Source organism: Anser cygnoides, chromosome Z (genome assembly GCF_040182565.1).
Source record: "Anser cygnoides isolate HZ-2024a breed goose chromosome Z, Taihu_goose_T2T_genome, whole genome shotgun sequence".
NCBI classification, from domain to species: Eukaryota; Metazoa; Chordata; class Aves; order Anseriformes; family Anatidae; genus Anser; species Anser cygnoides.
This window is the reverse complement of record NC_089912.1, coordinates 22,845,094-22,871,409: the sequence shown is the minus strand read 5'-3', so window position 1 is coordinate 22,871,409 and position 26,316 is coordinate 22,845,094. Positions and strand designations below refer to the sequence as shown.

At 40.0% G+C, this 26,316-nt stretch overlaps 2 protein-coding genes across 4 annotated transcripts in view; both read right to left on the bottom strand.

Annotated features, from left to right (window-relative positions):
* Nucleotides 1–16,973, bottom strand: part of PGGT1B (protein geranylgeranyltransferase type I subunit beta) — a 37,511-nt gene extending 20,538 nt beyond the window's left edge. The window contains 3 exon segments of the mRNA XM_048049923.1: nt 3,061–3,128; nt 11,296–11,414; nt 16,812–16,973. Of these exon segments, the coding sequence (XP_047905880.1) occupies nt 3,061–3,128; nt 11,296–11,414; nt 16,812–16,936 (312 nt within the window). The 5' untranslated portion in view covers nt 16,937–16,973.
* Nucleotides 16,955–26,198, bottom strand: CCDC112 (coiled-coil domain containing 112). Of its 3 annotated transcripts, none has more exons than XM_066987714.1 (10): nt 26,082–26,198; nt 25,330–25,445; nt 23,377–23,498; nt 21,545–21,634; nt 20,493–20,568; nt 19,517–19,910; nt 18,254–18,667; nt 17,469–17,564; nt 17,172–17,287; nt 16,955–17,093 (listed from the first exon to the last, which is right to left on the bottom strand). In XM_066987714.1, exons 1-10 carry the CDS (start codon nt 26,130–26,132, stop codon nt 17,063–17,065), a joined length of 1,506 nt encoding a protein of 501 aa, XP_066843815.1. In that variant the 5' UTR covers nt 26,133–26,198; the 3' UTR covers nt 16,955–17,062. The 3 variants fall into 3 exon arrangements, with proteins under 3 accessions (XP_066843815.1, XP_066843813.1, XP_066843814.1); XM_066987713.1 differs by adding an exon at nt 17,378–17,439 and having other exon boundaries at nt 17,068–17,287; nt 17,530–17,564; XM_066987712.1 differs by having other exon boundaries at nt 17,063–17,287.
* Between the last annotated feature and the right edge of the window lie 118 nt (nt 26,199–26,316).

Genomic DNA, 26,316 nt, shown 5'->3' with positions numbered 1-26,316 from the left:
CGCAAAGGAATAAATGCAGAGCAACACAGTGCTAGTGTCCCAGTGCCCACACCACGTGCACTGCGGAATTTGGGACTGCTGCAGTCTGCATCCTTAGTCCGTAGGCCCACTAACAGATAAGTGCATTTGGTGTGCTCCTTCCAGTTCAGTTTCATTCAGAAAGTCCAGTTTGCATGCTTCACTCTTGTGGTGCAAGCACACTAAAGTGCACTTACCGAGTTCTCTGATGATATGAACTAAAACACTGCTGCAGACATACTCTTAAGACAGCACAGGGGACAATGACAAATAAAGAAAAAAGACAAGACCTTTAAAGTAACTCAAGGTCATTATAACTGATTTCCAAGGTGTTCATTTCAAAACACTTTAAGTGAACAATGCTGGAGGTCCTTTAAACTTCTGTATACCAACAAATCAAGCAAATCTGTTCCCTTTAACACAGATGCAATGAGAAGTATAAGAAGGCTTGAATAAAAAGCACAACCATCTGCAAATGGTTTTCCAGATATAATAAACAACCTTGTAACTAATTTCCACAGGTTACACGATTCCACCGCTTTGTTCCCTCTACAGACTGGCTAGCTCATTATGAGATGCTGTTGGATTGTTGCATTTACTGCACTGCGTGGCACTGACCCAAAACTTTGACAAAATATGATGGAGCATTTTTATTATCTCAGTTTGGTAAAGTTATGTCCTTAATCATTTTGCAGTGCTTTTATTCCACAATGTTGTATGGCACTTACTGTCCTCGAGTACCCTTCTGGACAAAAAGTCCATCATACAGCTAGACAAGTACATAATAAGAAGGGTTAAAACTGGCTGGTGGGTTGGGCTCAGAGGATTAGACCACATGGGGTTACCCCAGGCTGGCAGCCAGTTACTTGTGGCATTCCCCAGGGCTCCATTCTAGGGCCAGTTCTTGTCAATGTTTTCATAAATGATTTGGACGCAGGACTTGAAGGTATACTAAGTAAGTTTGCAGACAGTTCTAAATTGGCAGGAGCTGCTGACACCCTTGAGGGCAAGAGGCCTTGCAGAGGGACCTTGGCAAATCAAAGGGCTGGGCAATCACCAATAATACGAAGTTTAACAAGAGCAAGTGACGGATTCTGCACCTGGGAAGGGGCAACCCTGGCTGTGTGTACAGACTGCGGGACGAGAGGCTGGAGAGCAGCCCCACAGAAAAGGATCTGGGGGTTGTGGCTGACAGCAAGCTGAACATGAGCCAGCAGTGTGCCCTGGATACCAAAAGGACCAACAATACCCTGGGGTGCATCAGGCCCAGCACTGCCAGCGGGCCAAGGGAAGGGATTGTCCTGCTTTGCTCTGTGCTGCTGCGGCCTCACCTCGAGCACTGTGTGCATGTTTGGGCACCACAGATTAAGAAGGACATAAGACTATGAGAATATTCAAAGGAGAGCTATGAAGATGGTGAAGGGTCTGGAGGGCAAGACGTATGAGCAGAAGCTTGAAGAAGCATTTGGACAACGCTCTCAGAAATAGGGTCTGACTTTTGGGTGGTCCTTTGTGGAGCCAGGAGTTGGACTTGATGATCCCTGTGTGGGTCCCTTCCTACTCGGGATGTTCTGTGATTCTATAAACTTATTTAGGTGTCTTATTAAAAAGAAGACAACCAGTTTCCTTTTCACCACCCCCAGTCTTTTTTTTTAATATGTAACTATTGAAATGATTGTCTACTATTTTGTTTTTAAACTTTATTTTTAACAAAGTATCACAGTAAACCACCACTAGAGATCCCAAACTAGTTCAGGTTTTAAGCAGAGGTTTTGCTTCCTTCCTTCCTCCAAGCACAGTGGGTGGTAGGATTGCCACTGAGGTTAATTCCAATTAAAACACAGGATGAATTCATTTTACTACTACATTTGGAGCTCACTGCAGACGCCATCTGTAGTGTAAAAAGGGATAAATACCAAAGCAAACCAAGAGACAAATGACCTTATCCATCACATGCTGCTGTACTACCTGGTGTAGAGGTGTAAAAAAGCCCTCCTCACAATTATTTTTCCCTTGTTAGAAAGCATAATCTCTGAATATTATTGCCATGAGTACCTGACTGACTTGCAGTGCAGAAAGTGGCTAAGCAGTTGCTAATCTAGTGTAGATTAATATTCCTACAAGCTACTCAGAAGCATAAAGTTATGCTGTTAAGAGTAAGTAAAAATGAGGCCAAAGCATGCCTCACACTCAAGCTAGTCCAAACAGTTTTAATCTCTGCTACAGTCATAAGTATGTCATAAGTATAATTGGTTTTGCTCTCAATTTTATATCACAGGATTCATTCAGTCACATTTAACAATTTGCTATCTGTCCTCCAGAAAAATCGAGTATTTATAGTTTGGTACTCTTTTAGATTTTTCATTCACTCTTTAATGAGGTTTGACTCTTCATTCTCAAGCACAACGTAGAAAATACTGTTTCACAGTCCTTCCTGCACACTGGCATCTATAGCCTTTTTACAACCGTATCGGACGTTCTGTAACATCTTTAGCAGCATCTGCCTGCCTCTTTTTTACCTTGTACTGCTGGCACTTTCTTTTTGTGTAGACCTATCTCTCTTGAACCTCAGTTCCATGGGCTACGAAGCATCCTTCTTTTATAGACACTGACAAACTGGCATGAGCAGAGCCTTGCCTATGTTTGAGTGGATATCAAGTGCAACCAGATATCCATTTGTCATCATAGGAAGTGGAAAACTAAGGAACAGCGCTTAATGCTGAGCTGTTCTGCCCTTCACTACCAAGTTTGCTGATAGTTCTTCAGCTACAGAAGTTCTCCTACTCATGCTCAGAAAAGCAGAGTACACTAAGACAAACCACAATCTGTATTTTACTTTCTTCACTGCCCCTGAAATACAAGCACCACCATTTTAGTAGTACTTTTGATTCCTAAAGGCTCTGCAAACATTTCAATGCATTAGCAGTGCAAAAATCGCTGTTTTCCAGACATTCCACAATTGTTTTGTTATTGTTATAAAAAAGACACAAGATCATTTACTACCTAATTGAAAAAGTTCCTCCCCACACTTGCATAACTGACCTTGGAGGGATTGAATGGCATTCCCAAATATGAAGAGCCTCTGAATCCACAGCGATCCAAGTTTGACCCTGGAAAAGAAAGAAAGAAAAAAAAAGATTCAACTAATTTGATTTTGCTGAAACAGTAATTATTAACCATAAATCTCTAGTAAAATTCAAGACCTGCTAGTTCAACATCATTCTTGGTACTACTAGAATTTGCATGTGTCTTTCAGTATGTTCCCAACCTCAGTTTATTATCATTCTGATTAGTAAAAAAACAACCCAAAAAAAACCACCACCAAACAAAAAACAAACAAACAAACAAACAAAAAGGAAGTCATAGGCAAACTCAATTCCTGTTGTAATGAAAAAAAAACGCAACAGATTATCATTTTTTCTTTAATTTTGTGGAACTACACTGTTCATATCAGCACAGAACTATATTCCAAGCTCCTAAGAGTCAAGAAAAAAAAGAGGGAAAAACAAAAAAAAAAGATGAGGACAAAAAAAAAAAATATTCCCCTGTAAACGTGCCCAGAGATAACAGATTTTTTTCCCCCTCTCTGGATTCCTGCCTGTTAATACCATCTGTTCCCAAGCAGAATTGTTTTTAATATACTTTGCAACATATACAAGGACAAACTGTTTGCATTTTTCAGCTAGCACTGATTTAACTTGATATTGTCAGAGTGATATAGTTAATGCAAAAAACAATTTTTTAATTGAAACCATTCTTCCTTCTTACCCAAAGCACAGGTACAAGAATGTTTTAACTATCAAACACCTCTGTTAGTGATTCAGGTATGATTTCTTTTAAATGTATCACAAGACCTAAGCATGTGGTATACAGAACTGTGTACCATATACTGTTTAGAGCTAAGCACAGTTTTAAGGGCTCAAATCTGTTTCAATAGAGCAGAAGCTCTGTTGCTTTACCTCTCATCCTCTGAATGCAGAAGCCTAGTGAGTTTCACAGCACTCAGGTGTCCTTAAATTCTCTCCCCTTCCTTTCCCCCCCCCCCCAAATCATGGAGATTTGGGAAATTTGCACCAGACTAACTGAAAAACAATAAAGCCTAAAGTCCTAAAACGATCACTATGCAATGTGGTCTACCAACTATGGCATAGCTTTACACGTTAACTTCAAATTGTAAATGCCATAAATGCCTGTATGTAACATTTAAATTAGAAGCTTGTTTCAGTCTAAGTACTTCTATGCAGTATCTGAGTTCCTCTATGAGATCAGTAGGATTTAATTTATCTAATATTTGATCTTTGGATCTAATTTACATGGAATGAATTATGATTCAACAGGAAGGAAATACTTGCAATTCTCCAGCTCTTTCACCTTTCAACCAAAAGTACTTTTTAATGATTCTACAGGTGTAATGAAGCTGTAATGTCAGTTCAGCCTGCAATACAAAATCCGTATGCTACAGTCCTACTTAACAAAGAAAAAAAAGAGAGTATCTGTATCTGTAGACAAAAAACAGAAAAAAAGCATAACCATTACATTTTGTTATCATCTAAATATCAGCAGGCAGTTTTTGCCTTTTAGTTCCTGGAGTCTAAGATTTATGTTTTGTGTTGCAACAGGTTCCAGAAAGTACAATAAATATTACTCTGTAGGGCTAACCTAAGGTCCTGAAGGACGCTACCCAAAAAGCATCACCGTTTCAAAAACGATATGGAATGAATGAATCCATAAGAGAACTAGAATTCCTATTTCTTAAATAGCCAACTTCCTAGATGGCATAGTAGAAACAATAACCAATCACTTGTCCCATTTTCATTAAAAAATAACCTGTGTTGAATGTGCTTAAGTAAACTACAAAATACACTTTGAAGTGGTATAAATATGGAAACCCTTTTTCCAGAAGACAATTTTTAGCATACTGACACCACTAGCTAGTCTGACCTGCTGCAAAAAAAAGTTGTGCTACTAACAGGACAGCTTTGCAGTCAAACAGAATGCAGTTTCTAGTTGCTGGATGGAAAGATTCAACCTGACAAGACTGATCCCCATCATAGAACATCCCCACCATGAATGATGATGCACTGTCAAGGCAGAAATGGCAACATGAATCCCAAGTGCAGTGTGCTATTGGTGGGTTACCTCGACTGGCTTTTACATGACAGGTACTATGAAAAAGAAACCAAAAATGAACTGCTTGAAGGAAATCAGAATCTATTATTCCCTTCAGCTGCTCAATTCTGAGGCAGTGTTTTAAAATTTTCTTACACCACTAAACTGTTACCAACCAAAAACTACCACGGGTAGTTTTCAAATGCTGGATTTTTAACTGTATTGCTGTCATTGATTTAAAAATTTGACTACTTATTTCAGTGAATTCTGGTCTCCAGTCCCAGGCTTTACACAATGGCTCTTAGAAGAAACACAAGAAAAAATTTGTGTTTTCCGTGCCCCCACTACTGCATAGTCTCCAGAGTGAAGTTTTATCTCCTCCAAATAATAAAAAAAAAAACAAAACAACCTTGTCATTAATGTGGACACAACAGATTCTTCCAAGAGCTTCAGGATTGCAAGCGAATTGCTAAATTTATGGTTGCAATTCTTGAACTACAGTATGAGTGCTGAGCTGATAAAGGAAGTGTTAAACGGGAAGTGAAAACAGCTCATTTCTAAACAGATGACTCTGCCACACTGACGTCACGTCTCAACTTTTTTTCTAGTTTCCTGTTGCACATACGGGTTCTGAACTAAAGAGGAACAAGGGAAAAAACACTGTCCTTCAGTTTAAGCTCATAATCTTACTTTCTGTGAAGTTGGTTTTACCATCTCACTGCAAGCTTCTCGGATTTCTTATCTTTCAAAATAGCTTAGTAGCACTTATCAAACTCTTGCCTACTTTTTTGAACTGCAAACCACCAGAATCAGACTTGAAAATTAAATGTACCCTCATTAAAAGTATATGAATCATAAATTATGTCCCTTGTGAAAAATTGCTGGAGTGACCAGTTCAAGCTCAGCCAGTTGAAGCACTGAGGAAAACTACAGTTATGAAATGGTACCACCTAGTGTTCACTTTCAGAGTTAAGCATACATTACTTTCTGAAATAGCCTGAGAAACAAATAACAAACTTTACATCAATCAGTACATGGTTGCTGCAAGCTGACTCAAAAAAAAAAAGCCTAGAAAAATGTTTCAGAAACAAGCAAATTTGACCTTCTCCCCAAACCAAATAATTCCACACTTACGTCAAGAGCTGAGACTACCTTGAAGACCACATCACTTAAGTGTGCATAGGCCAGGAAGCCCTTACAACATGTACCAGAGCTACCAGTGATGACCACAGGTGACTTACTCTAGAAGCTAGGAGCTTTTATGTTACAGAAGGGACATTTCTGTTATTTGTCTGTTTCATCTATGATTAGGCTTGGGTGAGAACAATGGTAAATTTCACCACTATTCCTTCCCATTTGCATTATCTATGCATTTCTCTTGTTCTAAGTCTTTCTTTTCTCCTTTTGCTAAGCACAGTAGCAATCATGCACACCTTTAAATTCTTAAAATGCAAAAAAATACAATAAAAAAAATACAGCTGTAACACTGGCCAACACAGTCAGCATACCTAGAGAAAGGTGAACATAAGCAATTCTTACTGAACTACATCTAAAAGTAATTACTCTTACAAATCAAAGCAATAGAATGTGTCATAAAATGCACAGCTGCATTCTCTCCAATGGCAGTCCAATGATATATCCAGATATATACTTCAAATGTAACCATTAAATAGGGCTATTTTGGAGGAAAATTGGTATTTCTACTCAAGAAACTCATGACCTGAAAAGCCTACATGTAACAATGATGTCAAAAATAGTCAGTGGCACTTTCCCCATGTAAAAAAGAAAGAAGCATTATTGCTAAACTAAATTCAGACCCTGACATAAGGAACTTTTTAGGTTCCTGATGTATTGTGACAGTTTTCAGCCTGTTACACATGGATCCTGGGGGTTCAAAGCTGCAGATGAAAGACATTTCAGCTCTCCTCAGGGTACAGTTTCTTAGGACAGCAAAGCCAGTGGCACATCCAGGTGTCAAAGTGTACAATCTTGCTCCCTCTCCACTGCTGGGCTGGCGCTAGCACTCCCCGCCAACTAGGTTCACCAACACAACACAGAGCTAACCCTCTGTTAGATAAATAAATACATGCTTTTCTGCCACTTCAACGAGCTAAACCAGCTCCCAAGGAGGCTCAAACAAATGTCTGTGTTGCTATGGGGGAGGACAGTGGATGAGTATGGCCAAGGAATGTTCCTCCACTGTCTGTCCATAATTAACACTTCTTCAGTCCGGAGCTCTGGATTCACGTTCTTTCAAAAGTGCAGAACGGATTTTATTTGATCTGCAATATACTGGGTTACATCCTTCTCACATTGCTAAGAGTTGCACTTTAAGACAGTCAAAACAAATTTTAAATTTTGCCTAGGACCTGCTTTATGAGAGGGAAAGTGACAAAGCTCTGACATGAGAAGAATCTAAAGAACAAGCAGTTGAAACAGGTCTTTTGTCAATCCTTTTCCAACTTTACTAAGACTTTGAGAAGTATGGCTTAGTCTAAACACATCATTTCTAATAAGGCTTGTAAAGGAGCACCACCCTCCCTTAAAATGCAAAAAGAAAAGTGAACACAGAAACAAAACAAGCACATGTATTTGACATGCACCTAAGCAGAGCATTTGCTAAATGCGAAGAAAAAGTAACGACAGCCAAAATCTACAGAAGACAAAGTCAATCAGTTTTGCTAGAGTCATAAAAGACAGGGGCCCTTCAAATAAGTAGAAGATGGCAATGAGACCAAGCATTCAGCTAAGAATATAAGTTTCTGTGTGAGGGGCAGCTATAATGTGTGACATACCATTTTCTCCTCCATATAACTGGTAATGAGTCAGTTTCTGACTCAAAAACATTTGAGCTGAAATTAGTTATGGTACCTAAAAGGACATTATTTGTTTTAAACTCCTATGTTTCGCAGTTACAGTAAAGCCACTGAAGAATATAGCCTGTCCTGTCAGGACTTAACCTTTAGCTTTCCATTGTGCATTTCAGTTTGGTTGACAAAGTCCACATTTGATTTCTTAGTTGGCAAGATCAAGGTCTCACCAGTTTGCACTAATGAGCTTTAGTTTTGTGTAAAAATTTCAACGGCTACTAACCTGTGAACCGTTTGCCACCAGATATGTCACATACCAGTAAACAGAAACATACTACTTAGAACTTTCACAACATATTGTGAGACTTGAACTCAGCCTTCTAAAACACCAAATGCTGAATCTTCTACCAAGTTCTGTAATACCTGGATGTGGTGAGTTGACCCTGCCCAGCAGCTAAGCACTCTCCCAGCCACTCACTAACTCATTTCCCCTTTCTGTGCGATGGGGAGAAAACGGGAAGAAGGTGAGAAGACTAGTGGATGGCGGCAGAGACAGGTTATTAGGTGAAGCAAAAGCTGTGTGTGCAAGCAAAACAAGGAAGGAATTTATTCACTACTTCCCATCAGCAGGCAGATGGTTAGTCACGTCATATAAACTAAGGTCTCAGCATATGCAATTGGTACTCAGGAAGACAAAAGGCACAGCCACACAATCAACATCGCTTTTCTCTTCTTTCTCCCAAGCTTGTTGCTGAACACAATCTCAGATGGCAGGGAATATCCCTTTGGTCAGCTGGGGTCAGCTGTTGTGGCTGTTTCCCCTGCCTGCCACAGCTTGGGGGGCAGAGGGGGAAAAAGACAAAGGCTGGATGCTGTGCAGGCTGTGCTCAGCAATAGCTAAGACACTGCTGTGTTAACAGCAGTGTTTTAGTCACAAACCCAAAACACGGCACTGTTTGGGCTGCTGTGATGAAAATGAACACCATCCCAGCCAGCCTCAGTACCCCTACTATAATACCTACCGATAGCAGTAAACAGATATTAAGTTTGTAGAGTAACAATTTTTCTGTATGCCATCCATTGGAAAATGGCTGTTAGGTTGCAGTACAACCAAAAGGAATAAAGATTTACATCAAGTTAAATACAGTTAGTTACTTAAGGCAATGTTATTGGAATTTGCAACTCCAGAAATTATAAAACTAAACTATGTTATAATTTAAATGTTTGAAAAACAACCTTCCCCAGAAAGAGAGATCTATCAGCATGCATGACTAAAAAGGTGAAATAGAGTATCTCTTTAAAAGCAGAATAATTATTTTTGTTTTTTAACCAGGAAAGATTCTGATGCATTATTCTATTTAACTGGAGATGTAAAAGCACTTTGAAACCAAAAACTTCAGCGCTGCAGCCTACCAGAGTTTAGCTACTTCTCCAAAGAAGCCAAAAGAGGGAGTCAGAGCTCTACTGCTGGAAGGCTGCCCACTAACAAATGCTGCATACACCCAAGATTAAAAAAATAAAAAGTCAATACATTTTATGGAAAGGAGATGCTAAAGGAGGATACACATTCCCTTCTAAACATTTAGTCGTCCAGCATCCAATTTGTTGCTCTTGATATCGTTTATATTTTACAGCATCTATTAGATGACATAGAAATGGAATAAAAATAATGCTGAAGTTTTAGAGGAGTCAAGCAACCACACAGAGTATTATTATTTGTAAACACAAGAGAATGTAAGAAGAACAGACTCCTTATAAAGGGATACAAAGATAGATGACTTGAAGGAAGTTTGGTCTTCTTTCTTGAGAAAGAGACATATTTAAAAGCACAGAATGCTGTGTCGAAAGCATCCTCCCCAGAATTACTGTCCTGTAATTTTATGATGGGTAAGAAAAAAAGGACGTCTTATCTATTTCCTAGATTGTTAGACTCTGCACCTGCATGTTGAGAGTTATACTACCCTCCCTACAAGGCTCCTGACAATGGGACTATCCCAAATATTGGCTACGTATGAAAAAAAAAATAAATTACTCTATACTGTATCAAAGACAAACAAAAAATTGCTATTCTAATCTCCCTTCTTGCAAACTTGTAGACTTCACTGTTGTTTTAAAGATATACTCCTGAAGACTGCGATAGAGATCAGAAAGTGTGCAACTCCTATAACAAAGCATGCACACCCTGGAAAAAAAAAAAATGTAACACCAAGGGGTAAGTACCTTCTCATGATTAAAACCACGGTGGGGACAATTATGTAATCCAAAAGCTCTTTTTAATTTTTTTTTTCTGATTAGTCCTGGAATACAACACACGAAAAAACAGATCTATTAGAGCTAATGCCTAGAGTGGATCTGGTGGTTTCTAAGCTGCCAGAACAAGAAAAGGGATTTCTTCATTACTGTAAAAATCAAGCATCAGCAAGCTGGACTTCCATACACTCACTTCATAAAAATGCTTTTCATTGATGGAACAGCTTAGACAGGCATCTGTAATTACCTTTGCTCTAAGACCAGCCTGAAGCTATCCCCACTCCAGCAATCAACATGCCAACACCTATTGTCATAAAATATCAGTGTCTTGCCTGCAGCTCCCTCCCTTCTGTTCCCTCCACTGCTATTAGCCATGCACCTGCAGTGCCACTGAAAATATGTGAATACCAAGGAGCCCACAGAAACGGCACCTCCCTGCGCTCCTGTTCAGTCAGTCACCTGGAAAGAGCCAGGTCCTGCATGGTCCCTCCCCTGCTTGGATCTATTGTGCACCTTCCAGCCTGAGGACAGCTGGGTCACAGCAACAGCATTACCCCTAAAAATGTCAGGTAAATTAAAGTCACTGATCTAAAGAACAGATTGTTCATTTTGAAGCTGGAACTGTGTTTACCCTTTTTGTTTCTTAATGCTACACCTCCCTTTTCCAAAAGCTGTTCCAAATAAACACACCTGTGCTTATAGCTCCTGGCATAGCTACAATTTGTGGATGTCAACATAATCATTAATAGACCCATGAGGCTTATATAGCATGCATTTCTTTTAGAAACAGGTCAAACATTTCTCTGAGATGCTTAAAGGTGCAACTTCATTATTATTTTATACTGTCTTATCTTCATATTAATTTCATAGCTTTACCTTGAATACAAAAAAAAAAGTTTAACTTTTACTTTCATTTCTGTAGAGGGAATTTCTGTTCTATTTCTAGGAATTGCTAGACATCACTACCTGAAATTATCAGGACAGCACTTCTGGAAGGTCAAGCTTATATTTACAAAAGAACAAAAGCCATACACTATTCCCCCAGGTGAAAAGCAAAAGTAAAGAAGTTAATATCAATTAAAAAAAAAAAAACTAAAAACTCACTCACTGTCTTCTGTGGGAAGGACCTGAAGGGAATAAATCCATTCTATTATATCATCTTTGTTCACCACATCTAAGGAATCCAACATATCCAGACCAGAGAGTGCGAAAAATGCAATTGTCAACCTAAAAGAAAAAGATAAGACTTACACTTCCCACCATAAATATCATGGGGAGATTAACAAACGGTTGCAGAAACAGATTCATCTATGAATTCTCAGGCTTTTGAGAGTGGTGTGACACACAGAGCCTATGTCAGAAAGCATGAAATTTATCTACTGGACAAAATCATGTTTTTTGTGCTGTAATCATTTCACTGTCTCAACAAGAGATTTTGTATAAGCCAACCCTCCTGTTATACAGTAATGATATGACAATTCAGATGTTAACCTAAAGGCCTGCTTATCTGAAAAAGACACTATCAAAGTAAACTGAGTTATTAACTTATGGAGCACTGGTTCTCTGTGATGAATTCTTACACAAACAATCCTACAAATCTGCAGTAAACGCAAGGTAACCCTGAACTGAAGCAAGCTGATTCTTACTGTGTCCTAAAGCAAATTTCAGGCTTCCTATGTAACCCATCAACGTACAAACAGGGAGACAGGATTAATTACCATCTAGAGGTACTTAACTCTTCTCCTTTGGTACAGAAGACCCTAGATGACTAAATTGAGCATCTAAAATTAAGCATCCAAGTATCCAACACAGTAGTAAAGTCTGGATAGTGAGCATGCTGAAGCTCTCTCTTGCCCATAATTCATCTCCTTCCATAAACGCATGCTATCATAGCTGTTTCATAAGGCTACTCTGTTAACTGACAATTTATTTGGGGGGGTTTGTTTTTGCCTCAAACCATTTCAGCAACCTAGAACAGCCCCTCGAACATGAGTCTGCATGAATTGCGCTGACAGGGCACCAAGGGAACAGCAGTGGGGTAGGAACTCAAGATAGTTTGTATCTTGAGACAGAGAAAATGTTCCTGTAACGGTACCCTGGAAGTTCTGTCTCAGATTAAAATTGGCTGGATGTCTATTTTGCCATTCATGGTTACACCTGCCTAAACTTCTTGAAATTCTTTCTCTCCTTTTACCAGATACGCTGATGGTTTGTGAAACAGCTGCTAAACAGACAGAAACTGCTGCTTAGCACAGTAAGGAAAACCGACAGTTGAATGCTGGCTTTCCTTAGTAGACTAATTATAATTTGAAGTTGCCCCACAGGCTGCTGTGCCACCTTGGCCACCAGCAGTGGACACCTCTGAAGATGAGGACTGATGTGAACAGAAGCCTCTACAGCCATTTAATTTCTGCCTGAGATTCTGCATGAGAACCAAACAGTAAGACCAGAGAAAAAATGGTGATGTGAGTCAGCTCAAGGCACAGCTCAAAGTGAATTATTCCAATTAAAACAGCAACTAAATGATGATGCAGCAGACACTCATCTCAACATAGCTGCACACCCTCGAAGGGTGACATTCCCACCAGTGGACTGACCTGCTGCTATAGTCATCATGTGGTCATTCGCAAGTGCCATCATCTTCTGCTTCAAAACTGTTATCACCTAGGATTACATGTTACAAGCAGTGGACACAACTTATTTGAAAGAATGGTGACTTGTTAAGCTAAGGTTATATCGTTTTACACTACTTTTTACTTCGACCCTGAGCTTTTGCATTGCTTTTCATATCACTCTTGCACACAAAAGGCTTTAAGCCGTCATCTGTTTGGTACTGAGCACTAACCTTCCCTGTTCAGAAAATTCCCTCATGCAACACAAGGTCTTAGTGAAAAACATCAAACACAGAATAGCATACAGCTCCATTACTTCAAGTGTTTGCGTCAGAAATAAAGTGTATATTTACTTTGTAATCACCATATCCTAAAACAGGTCTTTTTACTATTATTACTACTAATAAAGTTTTTTGAGTACAGAGAGACAAAAACACTATGTTGCACAAGTTATTTTTACACGGAAGACTTTTGTAGCCATCTGATTGCTACAAAATAGTCTTTCAAAGAACAAGATTAACACTTCAAGGCTTATATGAATTTTGCCATTGATCAGATCTGTGTAACCCAAAATCTGACCCTGGCTAATCCACTACTTTGAACAAAACCCCTATTAAAAATAATAATAAAAAAAGTAAAAATAAAAAGACAGTTCAGCTACAGTATATTACTTTTTTGAAACCCTGCACATGGTATTTTCTGATTTTCTGATTTTCATAATCATGAAGTTTGAAAATCTTGATCTGCAAAAATTTAATGGCATTTTCACACTGTGTTGCCCAGCTTAGCCAAGCTAAGCTCCTTCCAGTGAGGCATGAACCTGCCAACTCCAGGACTAGAAACTGCTGCAAACTAGGTTCAAAACCAGAAGGCTGTAAAGGACAAAAAAATAAACCCCATATACAGTAAAATATGAATGTATTGAATAAATGAATGTATAAAGTGGTTATACATACAGACAGGTTTCAGTTTATTTAATTAGAGCAGACTGTGTTAGCAGTACCACCGTCATTAAGGAGCAGCCTATGCAGTGTGCTGGAATTCATACGGGATGGCCAGGAACATCCGGCACCACTGGGTACAGCGAGCTCCTGGCACAGCTATCTGGATACTACATCTTACTCTCTGTTACCCTGCCTCACGGAGAATTAACACACACACACTCTAAAACTAACAGAGACAATGGATACCAGCATTTCAGCTGACATGGCATGAAATCTAAAAACTTCACATACACCAGTTCACACAGAGGGCAGTCCTTGTGAGACAATCCCCAGGTTTGGCATCACTTTGCTGTATCTTTTCTTCGTGTCTTCTACCACTTCAGTTACTGTGTGTATATCAATTTAGAAAGTGAAGCATCAAAGTTTGACAGCTGAAATGTATTTGTTAATTGACCTACTCAAAGCTTACAAAACAGGTATCATGTGTATTAAATTCCCATTCCAGATAGAAGAGTAAAGACACTTCCGAAGACAGATTCGGAGTTCTTGGTCTTCAGGCCCGGAGAAAGACTACAGTTTCTCAGCAGAATTCAAAAACAGTTTGAAGTGACTGATCTGAGAAACTGAACAGTACAAAGAACAACATAAAAAATCACAGTATGAAAGACTTCAGAAACTAGGAGACTTTTTTTCTTCCTCCCACCAAACTTGATGGCACTGACTGGCCAAGTACGAGATTACTTAAAAACTACTGTTGTTAATGTTGCAAACACAAAATGCAGACAAAAATAATTATGAAGGCTTTGGGCCGATAATTTCAGTAAGGAAGGTGAAATCAGATTTCTTTATAGCTGTGCCTACTCCCTTAATATTTGACAAACTACAGCCTAGGTGCTTAAGACCAACACTGTGTGGAAAACTTCACCCACTACCACCTTGCCTTTAGACAACAAATGCAGTTGTTTCTGCTGCAGTGCAGTGAACTCAAACCAATCCACTGACGAACAAGGTTTTTCACCAGTTGCTCTTTAATATATTTGAAGTCCTCATTCTTGTTCACCATGGAACCATGTAAATGCAGGAACAAAGGAGGTAAGGATAGGGTAGCAGCATTTCTTCCAGCAGCAGGGACAGTTCGGCAGGTCTGGTGAACTCAGTGACCTTGAACTCACCAAAATACTGAATCTGGCACCCTCAAGGTCCAACCAGGGACCACATACTTGTGGTTCAATCACTAACTTAAATTTTGCTCACAGATATCTCCAGGATAATGATCTAAAAATTGGTGTAAGAGAAATGAAAAATCTCTGCCTGTGTAAAAACTTCATGACTTAGGAAAAAAAAATGCATGAGTTGAGATGACTGATTTTTATTCTAATTGAAGGCTTGAACTTGAGAATGCTTATTAGCCAAAAATTAAAATGTCATGAAATAGTTCCAAACTGACAGTCCCAATTTTCAAAAAACAGGTCTTTTTCAGTATTGCACAACCCTTCGAGATAAAATTTTTTAACATTCCTTTTAAATATCAAGTCACATGTTATTACACATACAGTTCAACAGTACATTCATACTGGTCCTCACAGGTGAAAAAAATGCACTTTTTTGTGAAATGTGCTCTGAACTGAAGGAAAGCTTGTACTGACAGGAAAGCTTGACCAAAGTCTTAGAGCTTTCCTCATAGCATGACTTCCAAGTAATTACGAAGTGAAAAGCATCTGATAAATTTACCGGTTGAATAAGATATTGAATCTTTTACATTCCCCCAAGCTTTTTTTTTTTTTTGACAAAGGACAGCTGGACAATCAAATTAGTTATCGTCCTGTGCCTCAGAGACAACTTACTACATTATGTGAAGAGCTTAAGAATCACAGAATGATAAAACATCTTGGGTTGGAAGGGACCTTAAAGATGATCCAGTTCCAACCCCTCTGCCATGGGGGGCACACAATGGATGCCACCCACTAGATCAGGTTGCTCAGGGTCTCATCCAACCTGGTCTTGAACACCTCCAAGGATGGGGCATCCACAGCTTCTATGGCCAACCTGTTCCAGTGTCTCACCACCCTCTGAGTGAGGAATTTCCTCCTAACCTCTAATCTAAATCGCCCTTTTCTAATTCAAAACCATTCCCCTTCGTTGTATCACTCTCTACCTGTATAATGTCACTTTCCATCTATTTTATAAGCCCACTTTTAAGTATTAAAAGGCTGCAATGAGGTCTCCCTGGAGCCTTCTCTTCTGAAAGCTGAGAGAGGTGGGGACGTTCATCCTTTCTTCATAGAAGAGGTGCTCCAGCCCTCTGATTACCTTCATGGCCCTCCTCTGGATCCGCTCTAACAGCCCCACGTGCTTCTTGTGCTGGGGGCCCCAGACCTGGATGCAGCACTCCAAGTGGGGCCTCACAAGGGCAGAGCAGAGGAGGACGATCACCTCCCTCCACCTTCTGGCCTCTCCTCTGCTGGTGCAACCCAGGACACAGTTGGCCTTCTGGGCTGCAAGCACACACTGCTGGCTCATGTCGAGCTTTTTGTCCACCAGAACCCCCAGGTCCTTCGCTGCAGGGCTGCTCTCACTGAGTTCTCCTGGTCTGTGCTGGTGTCTGGGGTTGCCCCGACCCAGGTGCAGCACCTCGGACTTGGCCTTGTGAAATGAATGCATTCCAGAGCCATGAATGGGGCTCTGCATTACAGCGCGTAATATATTTCAGTACTGCTTTAATATTTGTACTAGCTAATGAAGATTTAAACGATTCCTCTCGCATTAACAAGAGCACCAACTTGGAGCTACAGAAGGCTTAACTCATTTATTTTGAAATCGGCTTTCGGAGAAGGATTAAAAGAACGAAGCACAAGCCTAAAAATAGATTAAAAAAAGATCAGCGCGCCTTCCCTCGCGGACAGGGGGTGTTCGGGTAAGCACGGTGCAAACCTCCCCAGGACGCCCCGTGCAGGTGGGTGGCCCCCCGGGGCAGCCTCTGGCCTGCCGGGCACCCTCGGGAAGGGAGAGGCGGAGGGGAAGGGGCAGAGGACGGGTCGGGGGGGGGGGGGGGGTGGCGATGCGGCTACCTGCTGGTCTCGAGGGAGGAGTAGCGCTCGGGCAGGACCTGCAGGCAGCGCTGGAAGAAGCGCACATGCCGCTCCTTCAGGAAGTCCAGCCGCTCCGCCTCCGCCCAGCACGGCGACGCCGCCATCTTGACGACGACCACCACCGCCGCTGCTGCCGCCGCCGGCGCGCGACGAACGCGTCACAGGGCTTAGCCGGAGGGGGGGGGGCGTGGCCTCGGTGGCGCAGGCGCGCCCGGTGCGGCGCCTCCGCGCTACAGCCCCCGCCGCCAGGCGGGCACGGCCCTACAGGGACGGGAAAGAGCGGGGAGCCGCTCAGCGGACGCGCCCTGCTGGCGGCCCGCGGCTCCCCCCGCCCCGTACCTCCGGGGAAGGCGGAGAGGCGGCGGCGCTGCGGGGCCGGCTTCCTTCATGCGCTCCTCCCAGCCCCGCGTCGGCCGGCGCAGGCGGGACGGGTCGCGGGCCGCACGGACGTGGACCTTGCGGGGGAAACACACACGGGGAGGGGGTGGAAAGAAAAAGAAAAGTGTTTTTATGTGGCCGCCGAGGAGCCGTGCGTTGCACCTTACCGTAGGGGCAGGCTGCGGGCCGGCCTGTTTGGAGGTCGTTTGAATGACGGAGCTGCTCACACCTGAGATCAAAAAAAATACCATACATTACCTTCTGTCTTAATTTCGCCAGTCTTTGTTCTTTTTCTTGTTTCTCGGCTTCTTTAACTTGCTTTTGTTGAATCTTTAGCTGAAGTTTATGTAGATCCTGAAACACGTAAAAGAGAAAAAGCCTATTTTATTTCAATTTACTTTGAAATGCTTTGAAATATGTACATATGCAGCAGTTTGTTAGTTTTTTTAATTTCATTTGTCATAGTATAGAGTAAAGTAACACTAGATAGCTACTTGCTACAAGCTTCTCCTGTCCAAACTAAAATTACACAGTATAGAAAAAATGGCAGTCATTCAACCTGTTTATAGAACTGAAATTTAGTGTAAATACTGACAATAGTACCGGTTCTCCTGTTTACATTGAGATGGGACCTAACACCCAATGAAGCCTGCAAGATCTTCAAACAGCTTTTTTTCTTTATACTATCATACAATAATCAGGTCTCAACTTCAGCAATGGAGCGCGATAGAGTCAAGCCCAAACCATTTTCACATGGAAATAAACAAAACCATCTTGTATTTACAAGGAAATACAGGCCTGAATAATCCTACAGAACTTAAATGTTGAGGAAAAGAGTATCATGGTCTGGAATAAAGCCTCATACTGTTTCTTTGGTGTAGACAGATGCTGTTATACACAGTGAATCAAAACCAGATTTAACAGATTTTGAGTAGAACTAGGGTATCTAGATTTTTTTTTAGAAGTGTTTAGCAGATTACGTTACATAAGGAAGTAGGTAAATTTAAAAAAAATCATATGCATGAATAGAAGTAATTACGTACTCGCTCTTGAAATTTAGTAATTTCTGCTGCAGCAATTCTCTTCCTCTCCTTTTCAGCTTCATCTCTCTTCTCCTTTTCAAGCTTTTCAAGTTCCTCCTTTTCTTTCTTCTGCAAGGTATATCTTTCCAACAGTAACTTCATGTGGCATTGGCGCTGGCGTTCTTTTAGTTGCTTTTTCTCCTTCTCTTCTTCTACTTTTAGTTGTGATGCTTGTTCCATTGCAAATGCTATTGCTTTCTGTTTTTTCCATACTTCAATTGCTGCTTGTTGTCTTTTTCTTTCTTCCTCTGCTTTTTGTTTCTGAGCTTCTTCATGCTGAAGCCATTCTTTCTTGAGCATTCTTTCTGATTTCTCTTTCTTCTTCAAATTTCCTTCTCTCTCCTGCTGCTGCTTTTCCTTCCATTTCTTAATTGACTGCAAGAGAACAGCAGGAGACACACAAGGTCTTCATAAAAATCTTACATGGTCCTGTTGATTGCATATGATAAAGAGATATGTTCTAAGGATACTAACTGAAGATGGGAATTGGAAATCTACTTAAGGGAAAACTTAAGGCAAAAGACCACTTGTCTGCTTTGTCATAATCAAATTTTCTTTCTATTTTATGCATCATACAGGCAGGTTTAAGAATTATGAGTTTAAATTTTTTAGGTTATGGCATGTTATCTTGAAACAGTTACGAATATTAGTGTAAAATATTATTCTGAGTGAAAATGTTATTTTGAAGAAAAAGCTAAGACCTGAAATACAATTCCACCCACTATTTTATACCCCAATTTTTATGTCAGTACATCTTTTATATGCAGATGGATAGTTCTTGAAGGCATCAATTCTTTACAAGGAGCCATAATTATCTACACCAGAAATTGATAGGTATATTGCTTATACAGTGGGACAGACACTCTCCAGGATGTGTAACAAAGTTGCATTTTTCAAACAGGATCACTTACCACTCTGGGATTGACGTCTAACTTGCTGGACGACTTCCATTTATAAGCATTTGTAAAATACGCTGACAATACACAGGCCATGTCAGTGTGTTACTAGGTCTACGCTTACTGATAATTCATTTAAAGACAAATATTTTGGTAAGTTAAGGTCGCTAAAGAAGACTTCAGCTATGTATCACCAACTGTAAAAGAAATCTACCTAGCACTACCACCAGACAGGCAAATACAAAAATAAGTGTGTGTGTTTTAAAAATAAATATGTTTTCTTAAAGCTACCATAGTCCTAGGAGGGGGGCTTTTTTGTTCATTTTACCTCTTTTTTTCTTTCCTGTAAAATTAAATATTCTCGATACCATTTGTCATGTTGTTCAACTTCTTCTTTTGTTCTTCCACACAGATACTCAAGGGCTTCATCCATGTAGGACAGCCTTCCTTTGTGCTTTGTCCACACTTTCAGAAAATTCTGATGATCATAATCATCCCAGCCTCCTTGCCTCCCCCCCGTTCGCTGCAGAAATCTTTCAAACTCTACTACTTCTTCAGGTAGATGATTTTCCAGTGTTTTATCAACTGAGATCCTAGCTGATGGCAACTTCAAAACTTTTTCTGTTGTTGAGCTGCTGCTTAACACCCACAGTTCCACTTTTTTCTCAAAGACACTGAGCTCATTAACGGCAGTTTTTTCATCCTTCAAAAGCTGTTCATATCTAAAAAGGGAACAAACACTGGAGTGTAAGAAAAGAGATCCAGTATTCATTGCTCAGTGAAAATGAATTTTGGAATTGTTCAATGCCACACAAAAGCTATTCTTAAAAGATTAAGAACTGAAATGGTAACTGACACAGATGACAGCATAGTTTTAATGATCCCATAATAAAGCACTACACAACTGGAATTAAGTTACCCTTTTAGTCGAAACACACATTTATGGCACGCAAACAATTAACTCAGTCCCCTCCTGACACCACTACAGAGAAGAAAGAGGAAAAAAATCCACCCACTTAAAAAAACCCATGAGAACAATATAATGTGTTCTGCAACTTTTCTTGGAAAAGCCTCTTCATAGGCAAATAATTGTTACATTGAATCAGTGAAGCAGCTATATAAACAGCCTCTCTAAAAGGTTGTATATCAAGATTAGAATCTATAGTTTGAGTTTTGATTGACATACAACAGGGATCATGGGCAAAAGAGAAAAATCAAGAGAATAGTTTACTTGATTGATGCAAAATTGTCATTGTGTATTATGAAAGCACTTTTTTTTGTAGCTGAAGCATGTATAAACATACGTTTGCCTCTGTTCTTCTTTAAAAGCATTGATTGCATTTTCAGTTTCTTCCATCATTTCCTTGAGCTTGTCAACAACTAAAAACGAAAAGAAGAACATAACACCTACGAAGGTTAGAGTATTTACCAGTAATTCAGCACTATTCAGAAATGTAGGCACTTGCAGAGAATTCTGGGATGCTTTTATTTCAGTGTACAAAAAAGGCTACATTTCCATTTCAAACACTCTTACAAGAAAGACTCATTTATTCAAAAGGTGTGATTTCACAGTGGTTTAGCTAACTGGATGCAAATCCCAGTATAAATGTTTATTTCAATTGAATAAAAAGTCTCATTCTGGTAATCTTTACTGATTCACAGAATGAGACGGCCTTACCTTAAAGTAAAGGGCTTCCACTTTTGTCTTTTTCTAACAATGGAGTTAATGACTTAAGAAGCACAATCAAATCTTTGTTTTTTACCAGGCTGTACTAACCATATGTAGCCTACATCTCACTACTTTCTACAAAACTGGGCTTACAAAGAAACTTCGAAGTGAGACTTCATACCCTGTACTTTAAATGCTTTAATCCTCATTTGGAGGAAGGAGAGAGAGAAAGACAGCTATTTTGTAATGGTGGAAAGACATTTTAGAACTTGAGTGTTTTAAACCAGTACAACATCTCTACGAACACATATTGAACACACAGTTTAACTAACCTGGCTCTAAAAAAAATAATAAATTGATGCCGTTATATCATCTAAAACTTTTGGCTCAGCTTTCACGTCTTGTTCTGTCACCTTTGCTAACAGTGTAGAAAATACTTGACTCTCCATAGCCCAAAGAAACAAACCCACGTCACTTCTAATAGAGAACAAGTTTATCTGTTCCCACAGAGAACTGCAAGAGGTTTTACTCTTTCTTATATTTCTCCCTTCTTACAATCCCCTTCCCAGATTCCTGGAAGGGCAGACAGACTAGAGTATCCCAAGTCTGCAGGAGAATCACAAGCACAACTATCCAAGAAACCTGTCTATAAACAAAACTGTTTTAAAATCTGTCAGCATGACTTACATTCTGATGTATGCTTCACATCTTTCAATTGTTGCTTAAGTTTCTTCACATTATTACGTATTTTTGATAGCTGCTGCAGGATTTTAGTTTCTGTTAAAATAAGGTGATTATAGTTCTAACAGTATCTTTGTGCATTTAATTCAATAGAAAACAAAAAGCAATGAAGTGTCTAAACGGAGGATTTCATCTGATAAGAAACAGAAATTCTGTTTAATCATATGAAACTGCTCTAATACAAAGCATCTTAACATATCTAACTGCATGTAGCTGAGTGCATGTGCTGTGTATCTTCCCACATAGCATCAGATTTTAAAATTAGTAGTTCCCATTTCAAAAGGTTTCAACAGTATAGTCACATCGAGATTAATTCAGTTTTCTCAAACCTTTTATGAGGTAACTGGAGTTTGGAGAACAATATTGCCTGTACAAATAACAGCTCTAGAGTTTTGAAAGGGCTTTGACCTAGGCCTCAAAACACTCAGCAATGGAGAAAAAACAGACTTAAAAAGCACTTATGAATTTACTACTTCAACGTTATTTGTCATATTAACTGAAGTAGAATTAATGTCTTCAGGAACTCCAAGCATGCATATGCTTATTTGCTTTGTTACCACTTGGTTCCTCACAAGTTTATAAATACTGATTTGAATGAAGTTCTGGGTACATCTAAGGTACTAGGGAGTCTAGAGAGTCTGTCTTTTTAACAGGATTGGTTTAAGGAAGAAATAACAGAGACCACGACCTAAATGTAACAAAACAGAGCCACGACGTGACCCTGTTAGTTCAAACTAAGACTAAAATACAAAAACTTACAGATTGTGCTCAAAGACCTGAACACAGCAGCACAGAAAATGAGAAGCGTGGGGGTTCTAGTACACATCCTACAAGACTCTAACATTCTTTCACATCTCACATTTAGTACCTTACACCTCTCATTTTTTTTTTATTTTTTTTTTATTCTTGCAATAGTATACCGCAGTACATCCACCCATACTTTTGTGCTTCCTCTGTACACCTGGAAAACTTTCTGGACTTTTTAGCTTGGTCATTTTTCGGAAATATTTACACTTTTTAATGATTTTAAGATGTAAAAAATATGTTAGGATTCCTCAATTAAAAGACCCACATTAAAACATACACATTTCTAAGGTATTTTTAGTTGTCTCCCTGAATCCTTTCGCCTTCCTTCAACTTACTTTTTCATCTTCTGTATCAAAAGGCATAGCATGATTATTTTATTACTTAGGTACTGTATCGAGGCAGTCACTTTTGTCCTGTTTAATCAGTCTGGCAGTAGAACAGATAATAGAGGATGGACTGTGTATTATCTCACTGCACAATTTGCACTATGAATATCCATTATCTCAGAAGCTGAAAAATGCAGGCACAGAACTGTTCAAAAACCTATTTACAGGCAGTAATCAGTATAGGAAAAACTTCTTTTATGCTAAGTACCTATTTATAGTACCTAGCTAGACGACATTACATTTTGCAGTACACATACAAAATTGCTTCTAAGTTTCTAAAACAGAAAATTTCCACCAAAGTTTTTTTTTGTGAGTAGTACCCACTACATTCAAGATTAAAAGAAAACAGTTGGTAACACAAAAGACCCAAAACGCTTATGCTTCTGAATTTTGCAAGTGAATTGGGGAATTCTTCCTTATAAGCAATACACATAGTGAAATACTATACTTTAATCATAATCTACCTCCCATCCACACTGATCTCTCTGTATTGCTGACTGATAAACCATTTAAGCAAAAAACTGTAGAGTAAAAATAAGTAAACAAACAGGAGAGAAAAAAATGAAAAAAGGGAAACCCACTTACTTTCAGTTTTCCTGTTGACAGTCATTTTATGTTCCAGTTCTTCTAGCATGCTGTATTCTACCCTGGAATCACTCTTCCTATTGTAAAGATGTCCATTTTTGTCCTTTTCGATATTTGCAAGCCTGGAAAACAAGGCTGCCACACTGAGCAAGCTGCAAATACTTATCAAAGCACAAGATTTTCCATGGTTAGTATCCAGCTGATGCCGTGTCAGCAGGACAATCTTAGATATTATACAAGTCACTGGTTTGCTACTATAGCTGATTTCAAGGAAAACCTTTCTGTAGTTACAGGACTACACACCGAAGTAACCCAAGAACTTGAACAAGACGTTAAAAGAAGAAATTATCTCACAGACAAGCAGTGCTTTACACACTGAAACAGCATGAAATTTTATCTGTATGATGCTCACTTACCAAGCAGCCTTATGAGAATTTTCATTGGAAAGCACTGAGGGGACACAGGCTGTATTACTGCAATTGCACACACAGATGGAGCCCCAGCACAGACAAATCAAGTACATTCCCTCAGGGTTACAATGACAGTAGTACTACTGCAACTGAAGATTTGAATTCAAGTTCATTACTATCAGCCTATCCCAAGATATTAACGCTGCTACCTTACTGACTATAGTTTATATATAAATACACAGATCTACAGGTGACTTTTGCTTCCTCACTAAGGTCAGAAGCCTCAGAATACAACTCACAGTAGGATATGCTTTGCCTTACTGCAGCTAGGCAGTCTACTAGAGTCTGACCTAGAGAACCACAGATGCAAAAGGACTGCCAATACTGCAGCCTTGAGCCTATCTGTGTAGATCAGTGCCACCATGCTAAGAGATCAGAGCAGTACAACACTGGTGCTATCCATAACAAAGACATGTGGTGATTCCCAATGTTAAGCAGCACTACTGACAACCCATAATCCTCTGTCTCTCAGTAGGAGGTTGGTTCTGCAGTAGGCTATTGCTGCTATATAGTTCAATCCTCTACATGAAGATGCCTTCATAACTTAAATGCTTTGCTGTTCACTGGAGTTCACATAACCAACCTGAGTAACAAAATCTCAGACAGTGCACTAGAAGTCTTAAGAGCACAACTACAGAAGGACAATTTGCCATAGTTAAATGGCATCCAAACTGCCTCATTTAAAGCTCAGGAATCTCTACATTACCCAGCAGTCAACTTTTGAGCCATTACCGAGGATCCAGAACAACTAAGAGGAGCTAATTCAGTCAGAGTAAAATGCTGCTGTGAGACTTCAGTGTCACAGTTCATTCAGGATTCATAACTACAAACATGTCTCCCTGAACCCGCTGGCTAAGCCAGCTCTTCCTCTGAAAGCTCATTTGTGCATGCAGAAACCTCACTGTTCTTTCAACTGCCTGTATAGTTATTAAAGCCATTACTCAAGATGTGGGGAAACACATTTAAATCACGTCTGTGCTTGAGCTGTCTTGAGCTCCCATATTCCAAAGCAATGGCCTAGATAATCTAGAAGTGCTCTCAATCTGCTCTAAGGAAGCTGTTGTAATGCTGCCACAATTTTCATTTTGCTGGTATCTTTTATAGGCTTTAGTTCTTTAGAAAGGTAAGCACAGCTGAGTAGGAAAACTAAGAACTCAATAATGCCACATGCACTGCACAGCTGAGTAGGAAAACTGGGAACTAAGTAATGCCACGCACACTTTCATTCTTGGGTTATCAACATGGTGCAACAGCGAACTAAAGAAAATAACTGACTCAAGTCCTGGTAGCAATTAGAAAAACAGGTCATCTTGAAGCTCATGACCCTATCCTAAACAACCAGAACTGTAATAATCTACCTGAAGTCCTGAAAAAAATGAAAACTTTGCCTAAAATTTCATTACTGTGAATTCTTACCTGGAACTTTGAGTTGTATTATCTCCAGAACAGCATGAAAATACAGTTATGATTGTCTTTTACTTACTGAGTTCTTAACTTTTCTGCTGTTCTCACGAATTCTGCTTTCTTAGCTTGTTCTGCTTTCATCTTCCAGTTCTGACACTGTTGACCAGAACCTGCAGTACTGAAACAGCTGTCATTCTGTACATAACAAAATGGAGTATTATTCAAAAACAGTATTTTATTTTTAAATACTCATAGGTTATTTTTAAGCAGACAATACCACAGTGCAGAGATAACAAACAAAAGCACTACTTCTGTTTTATACTACAGTAATCCAAATAATTTTAAGTTACACAGGTATAAAATTGAAGTGATGATAAACTGATGAGTGTATATAAAAATCCATTCTTCAAAGGAAAAATGGAAAGAATGCAATGTCAACTTGCTTTCACAGATGCTGCTGATCACACTACATACCACCCTAAATCAAGATAGTATCTGAAGATTTGGAGGTAACTCGCTACCTGACTATACAATCTTATGTTATCTACATGTAATCTACATTAGGCAGATTACCCCATTTCATCTCGTTAAAGGAAAGCACTCGCTTAACTTGTGAAATCTGCTCAAAATGCCCTGCAAACTGTTAACTCTTACTCACAGCAACCCCAAGCAGTCTAAAGGCACCACATGCTGGGACTACTGACAAACACGGGCTATGAAACTGGATGTTGTGAGCCTACTATCTGAGGTCAGCCCGGCAAACCAGCAGCTCCTGCTTCAGCCCTCTCCCCGGGCCGCCCGGCGAGGCCGGCTCCGCGGCCAGGCCTTTACCTGCTGCCGCCCGCCGGCCGCCGCCGCCACGGCCGTTGCCAGCGCAGCCATCTTGGCCGCGGGCAGCCGCCGCCGCCCGCCCCGCCCCGCCCCGCCCCGCCCCGCCCCGCCGGGAGATGGAGGCGGGCGGGGAGCCCTGCAGCCGCCGCGTATGTCTGTCTGTGTGTCTGTCTGTCTGTCTGTCAGTGTGTTTGCGAGGGTGTGTCCCTCTGTCCGGGCTCCGTCAGGATAGGAG

What these genes read in the sequence shown, in the direction of transcription:
- CCDC112 (XM_066987712.1), bottom strand. Translation starts at nt 26,132, where the DNA reads ATGGCTGCGCTGGCAACGGCCGTGGCGGCGGCGGCCGGCGGGCGGCAG. An exon ending in TGTGAAGCATACATCAGAAT is followed by an intron (nt 20,569 to 21,544) that starts GTAAGTCATGCT and finishes TTTCGTTTTTAG; the next exon opens with TTGTTGACAAGCTCAAGGAA. An exon ending in AAAGAAGAACAGAGGCAAAC is followed by an intron (nt 19,911 to 20,492) that starts GTATGTTTATAC and finishes TTCCCTTTTTAG; the next exon opens with ATATGAACAGCTTTTGAAGG.